This window comes from Teleopsis dalmanni, chromosome 1 (assembly GCF_002237135.1).
Source record: "Teleopsis dalmanni isolate 2A chromosome 1, ASM223713v2, whole genome shotgun sequence".
Lineage (NCBI taxonomy): Eukaryota > Metazoa > Arthropoda > Insecta > Diptera > Diopsidae > Teleopsis > Teleopsis dalmanni.
This window is the reverse complement of record NC_051846.1, coordinates 227,469,729-227,481,214: the sequence shown is the minus strand read 5'-3', so window position 1 is coordinate 227,481,214 and position 11,486 is coordinate 227,469,729. Positions and strand designations below refer to the sequence as shown.

Here is an 11,486-nt window from a genome sequence, read left to right as displayed (position 1 = left end):
ATAATTTTGAAATTTAAATATAGTCTCTGTATTTCAATTACGTTAACGTACAGAAACCCGCTATATATTGGTGACCCCGACGTGATTTGAAAACGCAACACAAGCATGCCGGTGACACATTCAGATGAGGAATCTGGATCCAGGTCATCACAATAAATTTTTCTGTGAATTAAGCAGCACAACTTACACCCACTTTGATACGGCGCGGCCGCCAACGAGGCATGAGGCCAGCCTACAGATCAAAGTTACTTTCTCAAGCTGACGACTTCATCAAATCTCATCAACGCTCTCCACTCTCAATCACTTTGACACGGCGCGGCCGCCAACGAGGCATACGGCCAGCCTGCACGTCAAAGTTTTTTAAATCCTGCCAGCAAACGACTGATGAAGAAGTTAAAAAGCTTCTCAACGGAGACTCCAGCTTGCAAATCAAGTCCTTTACCTTACCAAACTCTGATGTATCAGTGTATTGTGACATTTCTACCGGGAACGTTCGTCCGGTCTTGACGAAGCATTTTCGCAAAATCGCTTTTGACTCGATCCACAACCTTTGTCACTCAAATGGTAAAAGAACTCACAAATTATTAGCAGAAAAGTTCATTTGGCCTAATATGAAGAAAGATTGTGCTATTTGGGCCAAATCCTGCATTGCTTGTCAAAAAAGCAAAATTCACCGTCACAACAAGGTACCTATTCAGCAGTATCTACCTGCTTCGTCTCGTTTCGACCACGTCAACATGGACATTGTCGGACCACTACCATGCTGTAGAGGTTTTCGTTACTGTTTGACAATGATCGATCGTTTCTCACGCTGGTCTGAGGTTTGTCCATTGCAGGATATTTCTGCTGAAAATGTAGCTTTCGCATTCTATTCCACCTGGATTGCAAGATTTGGCGTTCCATTACGTGTAACCACAGATCAGGGACGACAATTTGAATGCTATTTGTTTAAAGAGCTGTCTAAGCTTCTTGGTATTCAGCACTTACGTACCACAGCTTATCACCCTGCTTCTAATGGAATTATTGAAAGATTTCACAGATCTTTGAAAGCAGCCATTAAGTGTTATCAAAATGACAACTGGGTTGAAATATTACCTCTCATCCTTCTAGGATTTAGAGTTGTAGTGAAAGAAGATATTAACGCATGTCCTTCACAACTGGTTTATGGCGTTGGCTTACGTTTACCTGGGGAATTCATTTCAGAAGTTAATCGCGACGTCTCAAACCCTCAGGCAGAATTTGTAGCTAAACTAAAAAGATTTATGAACGACTTAAGACCAACTCAAACTGCTCATCATTCTAGTGGAAAGGTTTTTATTGAAAAAGATCTTTATTCCTCGGATCAGGTTTTCGTCAGAAATTCCATGATTTGTAAACCATTGCAGGCTCCATACGAAGGTCCATTCACTGTTCTTAAGCGTTTCGATAAATATTTTGTCGTGGATGTTAAGGGAAGGAAAGTGAATATCTCGGTGGATCGCCTCAAAGCAGCCTTCAGTGAACAATATTTTAAGGAACAAGAAGTTAAGCCTTTAGTCACTGACAAGAACGATCATAAGACATACACTTCGCGTTATGGTCGCAAGGTGTTTTTTCGGAAGGGGGAATAATGTAGCTGTTCATATTCTAAATAATCACAGTAAACTGGATTATTATTTAAGTATATTGACAACATTAAAACTTGAAATTTGAAAAAAGAAAAATATATTCGAAGAAGAAATTTCAGTTTTCTGATAAAGAAAATAAGTAGACTCAATAAATAATTTTGAAATTTAAATATAGTCTCTGTATTTCAATTACGTTAACGTACAGAAACCCGCTATAAATCAAACCATTTCCCCTTTTACCTCACATATCTTCTTAAGTCTTCAATTATACTAAATATTTATATTAAATATAGTACGGACACCCCTTTTTGGATAGATATTTTTCTTAAACCAAAATAGTTTTTCCTTATTATTAATTGGAAGAACTTTACCTGTTTTGGGCGTATAATACAACGTTCAGATAATACAACTATAATTACTCGCTGAATGAGTATTCGTTGAATAAGTATACGCTGAATCAGTATTCGCTGAATAAGTATTCCTTCGTTGAATGAATATTCACTGTATGAGTTCGTTGAATGAGTATTCGCTGAATGAATATTCGCTGAAAAATGATGAGTATTTGGTGACGATAAATGTTTGCGTAAACGAATTATTATGATTGCAGTCATGTCACGGCATCACAACATGCCCTTAAGAGTGTATTTCGTCTATAAAAGGGGGATCCAAGACATGCACTAATTGAAAGTAATCCTTTTATTTTTAATATTTTTGTGTCATTATTTACATAAGTTACAGGATGATTTTTCTAAAAATTAAATACTATAAACAGTAAACTATAAACTTAACTCTGAATGTGACGCAAGTTGATAAAAGAAGGCGAAATTGAATCCGGTTACGATATTTTCACCACTGGAGCATCATAGTTCCGTTCACTGAATGTGACAGAGATCATAAGCTCCTTGACAGCAACTTATTTCTCATTAAAAGATCCCACATCCATTTACAGCTTAAGTATAGTTAATACCTGATTACAACCCAGACCACCCATTGAACCTACTTCACTAAAATTCATCACTGAATCAGCGTTTTCATATATTTTCCTGTGGGTTATCTTATTTATGTAAAAGTTAAAGCATGAATGTCTCAAATTTTATTCTAATAATACGTGGTGCTGCCAAATTAAAGAAAAACTAACTTCTAACAGAATATAATCTAAGCATCTTAATAATTGTATATATTATTATTATATATTGTTCTTCATTTAGCTAGTTCTGCAAGCCGTCAACCGGATAGGGAACATAATATGCTATCTGTGATCGTAATTTCTATCGTAGTGTTAACTCAAAACACAACTATCGAGAACAGATATCAAGATATCGCGAACATGAGCCGACTAGATGCTTTAATGCAAGTTAGATAGTAATAATATAGACCGGGTAGTCACTACATATTGAGAAAAGTTTCAGCAAATGGGACTGCTTACAATATAGTGAATAAGCAATTATATAATAAGAATGGGGTCGGAGAGAAAGCCGAACAGTATATTCAACGCAAAACCGATGACAACCAGGCACATAGGTAGGCCAAGAACAAGATGGAATGACAACGTGTATGGTGATGCAGAAACGATTGGAGTACTGAACTGGAAGAGAGTAGCAGAAAATAGGGACAGATGGGGGCAGATCGTGAGGGAGGCCAAGGTTCACACTGGACTGTAGTGCCAAATAAGAAGAGGTGGTTCGCTTTTAAAACTTCACTGTAAATATTAATTATTGTAAACCCATAGGCTAGGCTTCCTAACTATGCACAAAATGAATGAAGTCTACCATCATCGACACTAATGCGATAATCAAAAGTTTAGGCAAGTTTACAAACACTATTACGATGCAATCAGTTTGGATATCAAGCGATAACCTCTACTAAGACAGTTATCTACTAAAAGAAATTATCAAAACTGGAATAAGTTCGGAATAAATGAATTATCAGAAATTAATGGAATTTAAACTGGGTTTCAAAGACATTTCAATCAGAAACCAGTACTTACTGCAAGCATAAAGCATGCAATTTTTTTTCTTCACCAATATACGGATTTTATTTTATTCAACCATTCTTATAAGTTCGTAGCATTTAAGTGACAATTATCTAATCGATCAATATTTATTATATTCACCCCATAAACAAATTAGATAAAACTAAACACTAATACAAATGAAAACACTATGATTTAGTTAGTTTACTTAATTTGATTTTAATCCATTTAATGTTTTACAATATTTGAAGTAAAATTTGTTATATATAATCAATTTAACGTGAAATAGTTTTTGCCAAGCAAATCTATGCATTATCCCCACACATTCAAAGCGAAAAATTTTAATCATTTAAACCCAACCACAGACAACAAAAGCATAATATAAATAATTAAAAATACTAACAAATTTTTAGTTGCGTCTGCAAATAGAAATTTAAATTACGTGGAATGAAGCTTATTGTTGTTGCGTTGAATTGCCATTCCAAGTGGCATTATCGTCATCCGAATCCTTTTGATTGTCCCGTAGGCGGTGAATGTTTGAGCCACCATAGCGACGGAAAGATTGGATTGATTCATTATTACCGGTTGGTGTCACTCCTGCACCACTTCTACCAACACCACTGCTACCAGCACCAACACCACCGTCTGGTGGACTGGAGTTTGATGGCAGAAAAGGGTCCAAATTTCGTCGCTTAATGCTGCAACATGAAAGTGTAAATGAAATTAATTTTTTTAAATGAAATTTATTAAAAAATAATTACGCTGCATCCAAATTGAGACCCTGCTCTTCATTGACACGCTTTTGAGCTCCAAGATTACCAGGATCGTCACGTTTGCTCATATTTCTAAAATAGCTGAAAATCATGAGTGCAGGAGTCAGCATAGCCCAAAATATTGTAACAAAAATATTCATAAGGCCACCCCTACGCGCTATTATAGCTGACGGTCCACCAGTATCCTTGGGAATAACCAATATAACAGCACTGGGAATAAGTTCCAATTCTTCCATGGTCTTAGTGTCAAATTCAGTTGTTAATTCACGTTTAGGATAGTTGGTAGATAGAACGAAAGTTTTAATACCCGTTCCCGGCAACAATTCATTCTTAACATAAGCACGCACTTCGGAAAGTGTAACTGTTCGCTTAAACACCTGATTCTTATTCTCACCATTAGGAATACGGAATTGTATACGTGTAGAGTCAATCCCTACACTGGAGGTTGAAGCAGCTTGCGAAGTGGTAGGTTCAGAAGGAGTTGGTTTGGGTATGTCTGCAGTAAACTTCTGTGCACGTTCTGCACGATCAGCAGCAATTTGTGCGCGAATACGTTCACGTGCAGCTTGTTCTTCCAAACGATCGCGACGTATATTCTCCTAAAGGCAAATAATGTATAGTTAAGTTTTTACTTAATTATTAAAGAGAATAAACCACGTAAAAAAACTTAAACAACATACCTTCATTTCTTTCAACTCCTGATCTCTTTGCCACTCCTGTAAATTTTGCATAACCTTACCCTCCTTCCTGCGACGCAGTTCACGTTCCTTTTCCAAAATGTTTTCTTCTTCAATACGTTTCTTACGCTGTTCCTCCATTGTTTTTCTGGTTTCGGCAAGGCGTGCATTGACATCAGTTAAAATAGCTTCGTCATTATTTGAAGTCGTTGGATCATCTTGACTTGGTGTGTTTCCTGCTGCTTCCCGTTCATCCGTTTTCTCTTTCAATTTCTTGTAGCAAACATCACCATCACATATTATTTCATATTCTTTATCACCTTCTGCAGATTTAGTTGACTTTGTCTTAACCATATTTTCTTCATTTACAACACAAGCCGCTCCACTAACATCGGTACATTCAGTTATCTCCGCTGCAGTTGAGACATTTTCAGGTATAACCGGTTCTTCTACAACATGCTCTAGAATATCTTCAACACTATTCTTTGTCACCAAGTCTTTAGCTGCCGTGTTAGATGCTGCAGGAATGCTTGCCTCAATATGTGCTTGTTCGGCCTCAATCAGTGAAGTCGATGCAGAAGTTACTTTCCCAGAAATTTGCAAAACATTAATAATCTTATCATCCAACTCATTTACGGACGAAATAATGCCAGTGCCGATATCCAATGGTGTACCAGTTTGACCAATAAAAAATAATGATGGTATAGGAACAACTTTGTCTATATTGTATTATATAAGACAAATTTCAAAAGTTTATAGAAATAATAATTATTTAACAAGCCTTGTTTACTTACACACGGAAGCGAACTGCATATACTCTTGAGTTTCGCTCTCTATTTTGATAGCAATGAAATTATCAGTTTCCAACTTGCCGCGAATTTTTTCATCATTTAAGAATTCTGTAATTCTTTGCGAAGCCTCATCTTTACCTAAAAACGAAATTCAATATTTTTATTGTAAAATATATTTTAAATATACGTGGCCTGTTAGTTTTGCATGTTTTCATGTTTAATTTCATCACCTACCTTCAACGTAAACGACGAAAATTGCATTTTTGGTCTTGGATTTCTGGATCGCCTCCGGTATGCTTCCTTGGTACCAATTCATATTAAGACAATATTATAAGCGTCTTAATATGTTTTTGTAAGACTACTAACTAAAAATTTAACTATTTGAAGGGATACAAGTTTAACCAAATTAAATGGAAACTTCACTTATATTTTAGTTTTCATTATTTGACAGCTGACTAAAAACATTGAAAGAAATAAGGAAATTAAACAGAGTTGTATTTGAAAAATATGTAGGTTACTGCCACTTAAAAAAAAACACACATAAAAAACATAGAAAACGAAGTTGAATGCAATAGTAGTACATTCGCACTGTCTCATATAGGCACTTGTTAATTTCTATTAATTAGGAAACGTTCACATTATAATAAGCTTATTTCTGCAGCTGATAAAAGTTTATAAACTCGAACTCGCATATGGACTTAATAATATATTACATAAAAAAATTAAATAGAAAATTGATAAATTAAATCATATATATACATTTTATCGGACCTATTCTGTGCACTTTATAAAATTGTCAAACATTGACACTTGTCAAAATTGACTGCTGTAAAGGTTTTGGTATTCTGTGACATAAATAAAAAGCTCTTTTTTTAACTAAAATATACGCTCCTTACAAGCATTTTTTTTATTGTGATTTGAATACATGAAAAATGCTTTCGACAATTTAAAATATATGCTCTTTTTTACGAACAGTTACGAACAATTACGAACAATTTTATATACAAAACACTTTACACCATAGTGTGGTGAGAAGCATTAGGTACTTGAGCTTTGAAATTTGTCAAAATATGTCCAGAATACCAAAACGCTTTTTGCTTTATAAAAATCAAAAATTTTATTAAAGAATTCAAATCTGTCAAGTGCACAGAATAGGTCCGTATATATCAATTACATTTACATTTAATTAAGAAAAACAAAGATTTTATAAAAATTTACTTCCTCAGTGCCTTTGTTTACAGCTCAGCTGTTGTTTGTTTATATTTTACAAATTTTTGTTTATATTTTACAAATGAAGTATATGACAAATATTTCAACTTTTGTTAATTTCGACAATTTTCGCCTTAAATAAGCTGTTTTATTGATAATAAGCTTATTTATATGAAAGATGTTTGTATAGTAAATCATCATCATTAGTGGTTATAGTGTGCAAAACGGCTTAAATGAGACAATGTGAATGTGCTATTATATCGAGTTATATTAGGCCTTTTCTTTTGTAAGCATATTACAAAAGAACTGCCTATTTTAAATATAACATATGAAACAACAACACCGCCGGCTTATATAATCCAATCTTTTTGAAACCGCTTAACTAATAAGCAGCTCAAATCGCATGGTTGTCAACACTAAAAATTCGTCCATTGTGAACGTTTTTTGGAAGTACACACAAAATTTCCAGTTAACTGTCAACGAATGATTTCGGAAATTATTCGTATTTCGTGTCGTCATTGTTCCTAAAAAATACGTTATTTTTTCTATTTATTATTTTACTGCAAAAGGCATGAAAAATTATATTATTCACAATCATGAAAAAAAAAATATTGTCAGCAATAATTACAAAGAATTATTATTCATTTTCGAAATTTCAACTTTGTGATAACTCCAATGTTTGATTTTGGAGACATACTCTCCACTGGTACAGATAAACAGATAGTTTGACGTGAGTCAAATTCGTTCCGTCAAGACTATATAGCAATAAGAGTAATAGGTGTGAAGTGTAATTAACTCTTTCATTTAGTGCCTGGGGAGTTGAGGAAGGGAAGAGACAATTACTAAAGTCAATAAACAATAAATTAATACAGATTAAGACGGGTGTTTTAAAAAATTGTCTTTGTGAAGAAGTAGATTGCATATGTAGGACTAAATATTATTATTATTCTTGAAAGGGTACTTGCTATTAGACTCTTTAGCAACTAAAATAGAATTACTTTGTTGACATCAAAATCGTTCTATCCTCCAATCCAACCCTTTTTCTTCTCCCCCTACTTTCAACAATCATCCTTCCATATCCTAATCCACAACAACAACAAGATTTTGTTCAAAGAATTACTTATGGAGAGTGATTTCAACAGCATTACATGACATTAAATTAAAAAACGGAATCCTGGAATAGCTCATGACTCTTTGGTTCCAAGAACTGCCGAGTCTACATTCCGGAGTCATTCGTTGAGTTCGGCTCCTACTCGTTGAGTTCAGTATTCCTAAAAAGAGCTATACAGCCAGACAACAACAACAATGGAGTCTTAATAAGAATTGCAACCATTATCGATGTTATTTTATAGGCTGATCGACAATGATATATTAATAACAAAAAGATCGCACATTTTGAGTAAATAACTATAAATACTGTGTGAAAACACAGTCTTACGAATTGCAACCGGCTGCCATCGTATGTCGCATGTTGACCATCTTCATGCGGAATCGAAGTTTCTTCTTGTAAAAGAACACAACCAACTGCTGTCCAAGCAATTTCTACTCGCGTGCCACACAGATGGACATCCCAACGGCGATCCAACCTTTAATAATCATATCGACCAATATTGCAATGGAGCTAACATCAGTGAGATCGAGTACAAACGTGGACTAAAAGCACTCCACACCAATGCAATATCTTCTTCGAGACCTAGGTTGACTCCCAACAAGGTCCTCAATAGGCCTCCGCCTAACATTTTCCAGGATGAACGTAGTCTTCCTCGTGCAGCAAGAACTGTCCTTGCTCAATTGAGATCAGGATATAGCCATGTGCTGAACAGTTACTTGTCACGTATAAACACGTCCATTCCTAATGTGTGCCCAAATTGCAGCTCCATCCCCCCCGATGTCCCCATCTGTTTTCGTGTCCCAATGCAGACACTAATTTAAGTCCTATCGACCGTTGGACTCGTCCCTTGAGGTAGCTAGGTTTCATCGGCCGAGTCCTGGTTAGTTTCAAATTATACCACCCCTTCCTTTATCCTCTTCACCATATCCCCCTCTATCCACTCCCTTACCCATGTATTCGTATTGTAATCCTTACATGTTATCTGCTTTCAGATCCCAGTGGGTTACAACAACAATAACAATATAAATACTATAAAACATTTTCAATAATAATTTTTATTCCATACAATATGTTCTATCGATTATAATAGCTAATTTTTTTATGTATTCTCTGATTCATTAATCACATTCACAGAGTTCGATTAAAAAACATAACAGAAGTATAAAATGACGTCTGATTCTTATCAGAAGGGGGCGGCATGCTATCTCTAATTAGATTAGCAATTGGGGGAATTGATGACAATATTCACAACACATTTTAATGATTTATTTTGATATTTGACAGATTGAGACATTTAAAACAATTTATTAAATAATAAATTATAACAACCTTAATTCATCACTGCTAATATCGCCGGAATACATACAACACCAAAGCACCTTTCCAGAATTAAAACTACTTGCTTTTATGTTAAATGGCCACTGATGGCACTAAAGTTTATTACAGAATTACGTATGTTACACAAATTTGCTTATATCGCTATTAAGGACATTAGTTTATATTTTTAAATGTAAAAGTGATATTTATGCACTTATTTTGCTTATGTTTTTCCATTACTAAACAGTACAAATAGTGCAATTAACAAAAGGATATTTTTAACCTCATTTTTATTTAATAAAGCTTCACACCACCAATTTTGTACATTTTTTTTCAGGGCAGTAAAAATGACTTAAATTTTAATGTAAAATTCCATATATGGTGTGGCTGTTCCTATATGTTGGCTGGTGCCGTATCTGAAAGAAGCGTCACTTAATTATTTACAAAAATTGTTGAAGTAGCCAATATTTACCCTCGCTGACTGAGCTTATATTGCTTATTGTTGATAATGCTGGCGATATACTATTAATATAGATTTTTGGTACTCTAACGCGCAAACGTTTAATCTTGTAACCGCTGTGTTTCGACAATGACAGATTCAGCAAGTACTCACTATTAATTTTCTTGAGACGAACTGCGCATTTACGGATCCGTAAATCAGTTATAATATCCTGAATTTGATCCAATTGTTCGTTGACGTAAGACATCCTATCCAATTTAACAGTCAACTTCCTCATTTTTCTTGGAAGTGGTTTATCAACTTACAAAAATAGCGTTTTCCTTTCAAATTCCTTTAGCCCTTCTTTCGTTGTGTTTTGTGACGCCAAACTGTTTTTTACTGAAGTTGATAAAGTTTATGATATGAAAACGCAGAAGTTGTCAAAAAAATTTCGCGACAGGGTTGCATTTTACTCAAAGTTATTCTAAATATTTATATTTGTTAAACAATCACATATAATAGATTTGTTCCACTAACTACTCGTAGTAAAACTCGAGTAAAGTAAAAACTAAGAGCATAACACAAATACAATGCCAGTGTATGCAATGTTCAGACACACCCTTATTTCGCAAAAATTTTAATTTCATTTTCATTTCAGCGAAATTAAGTCTTAAGGTAAGAACGATATTAAAGAAAGTGGCGTTAAAACGAAAGCTGAAATTAAGGGACATTTCAAATGCAATTATGCGTAGGATAAATTTTAAGCAAAAGATAATGTTGAGATAACGAAAAAGTGACATTTTTTTATATAAATGTCAATGACAGTTGATTTTAATAAAACCGATCAAATATTTTGAAAGTAGTGCAAATTTTTAAATTTGAATAAAGAAAAAAAACTAAATCCACTAAAGCTAATAAAACTACTGAATGCCATCGTTTATAGTTATAATAATCTACTTTTAAAATTTCCCAGATACAAATGATGTTTGGAGCATAATTTTTAACATTCGATTTGTATCCAAAATCATATTATTTCCTTAATTTCATTTTTACCAAATTAAGGATATTAGGCATGATATTGCGCTCTTTACACAAGTTTTCATGGAACAACCTTGTGAATTTGAAAAATAAGAGCGGAGAAATAAAATTTAAAAAACAAAAAAAGTTTCATAATAGTAAGTGCAAATATTTTTGAATGCTTTCTGTTTTAAAAAAGTGAGTTAGAATTTCGTTTACAGATAGGATTATACGGCGTTTACATTGGCCGAAAATGGCTCATTTTGGTCAAAAATCGAAAATGAGTATCGAATGGCTCATTCTTGCATATAAAATTTCAAGCACAAAAATGAGCAATTTTCTCACATTCTGTATGAATGACGTTCGAATGCATTCCACATATGTTCCAAATGCAAGGGAATCTATTGAACATACCCTAAATGAAAGCTCTTCATGGCATTTTGACAGTTTGAAAAAGCTGTTTTGACATATTTACAAAAAAAGATAAACAAATGTTTGGTGGTTGCATTTTCTTTAAAACGATGCACCAATTTTTGGAACTTCTACTTCCCAAAAATAAATAAATCGAATCTA

General features: G+C 34.0%; 2 protein-coding genes across 2 annotated transcripts; both read right to left on the bottom strand.

Moving 5' to 3' along the window:
- Positions 1–3,799: 3,799 nt before the first annotated feature.
- On the bottom strand, positions 3,800–6,291 carry LOC119672508 (UBX domain-containing protein 4-like). The gene is made up of 5 exons (XM_038083566.1): positions 6,055–6,291; positions 5,824–5,958; positions 5,033–5,748; positions 4,341–4,951; positions 3,800–4,277 (listed from the first exon to the last, which is right to left on the bottom strand). Exons 1-5 carry the CDS (start codon positions 6,134–6,136, stop codon positions 4,034–4,036), a joined length of 1,788 nt encoding a protein of 595 aa, XP_037939494.1. The 5' UTR covers positions 6,137–6,291; the 3' UTR covers positions 3,800–4,033.
- Positions 6,292–9,543: 3,252 nt separating this feature from the next.
- Positions 9,544–10,543, bottom strand: LOC119672502. The gene is made up of 2 exons (XM_038083561.1): positions 9,930–10,543; positions 9,544–9,873 (listed from the first exon to the last, which is right to left on the bottom strand). Exons 1-2 carry the CDS (start codon positions 10,192–10,194, stop codon positions 9,851–9,853), a joined length of 288 nt encoding a protein of 95 aa, XP_037939489.1. The 5' UTR covers positions 10,195–10,543; the 3' UTR covers positions 9,544–9,850.
- Between the last annotated feature and the right edge of the window lie 943 nt (positions 10,544–11,486).

What these genes read in the sequence shown, in the direction of transcription:
- LOC119672508 (XM_038083566.1), bottom strand. Translation starts at nt 6,136, where the DNA reads ATGAATTGGTACCAAGGAAGCATACCGGAGGCGATCCAGAAATCCAAG. An exon ending in TATGCAGTTCGCTTCCGTGT is followed by an intron (nt 5,749 to 5,823) that starts GTAAGTAAACAA and finishes AATACAATATAG; the next exon opens with ACAAAGTTGTTCCTATACCA. An exon ending in GGTCTCAATTTGGATGCAGC is followed by an intron (nt 4,278 to 4,340) that starts GTAATTATTTTT and finishes TTCATGTTGCAG; the next exon opens with CATTAAGCGACGAAATTTGG.
- LOC119672502 (XM_038083561.1), bottom strand. Translation starts at nt 10,194, where the DNA reads ATGAGGAAGTTGACTGTTAAATTGGATAGGATGTCTTACGTCAACGAA. An exon ending in TATAAGCTCAGTCAGCGAGG is followed by an intron (nt 9,874 to 9,929) that starts GTAAATATTGGC and finishes CGCTTCTTTCAG; the next exon opens with ATACGGCACCAGCCAACATA.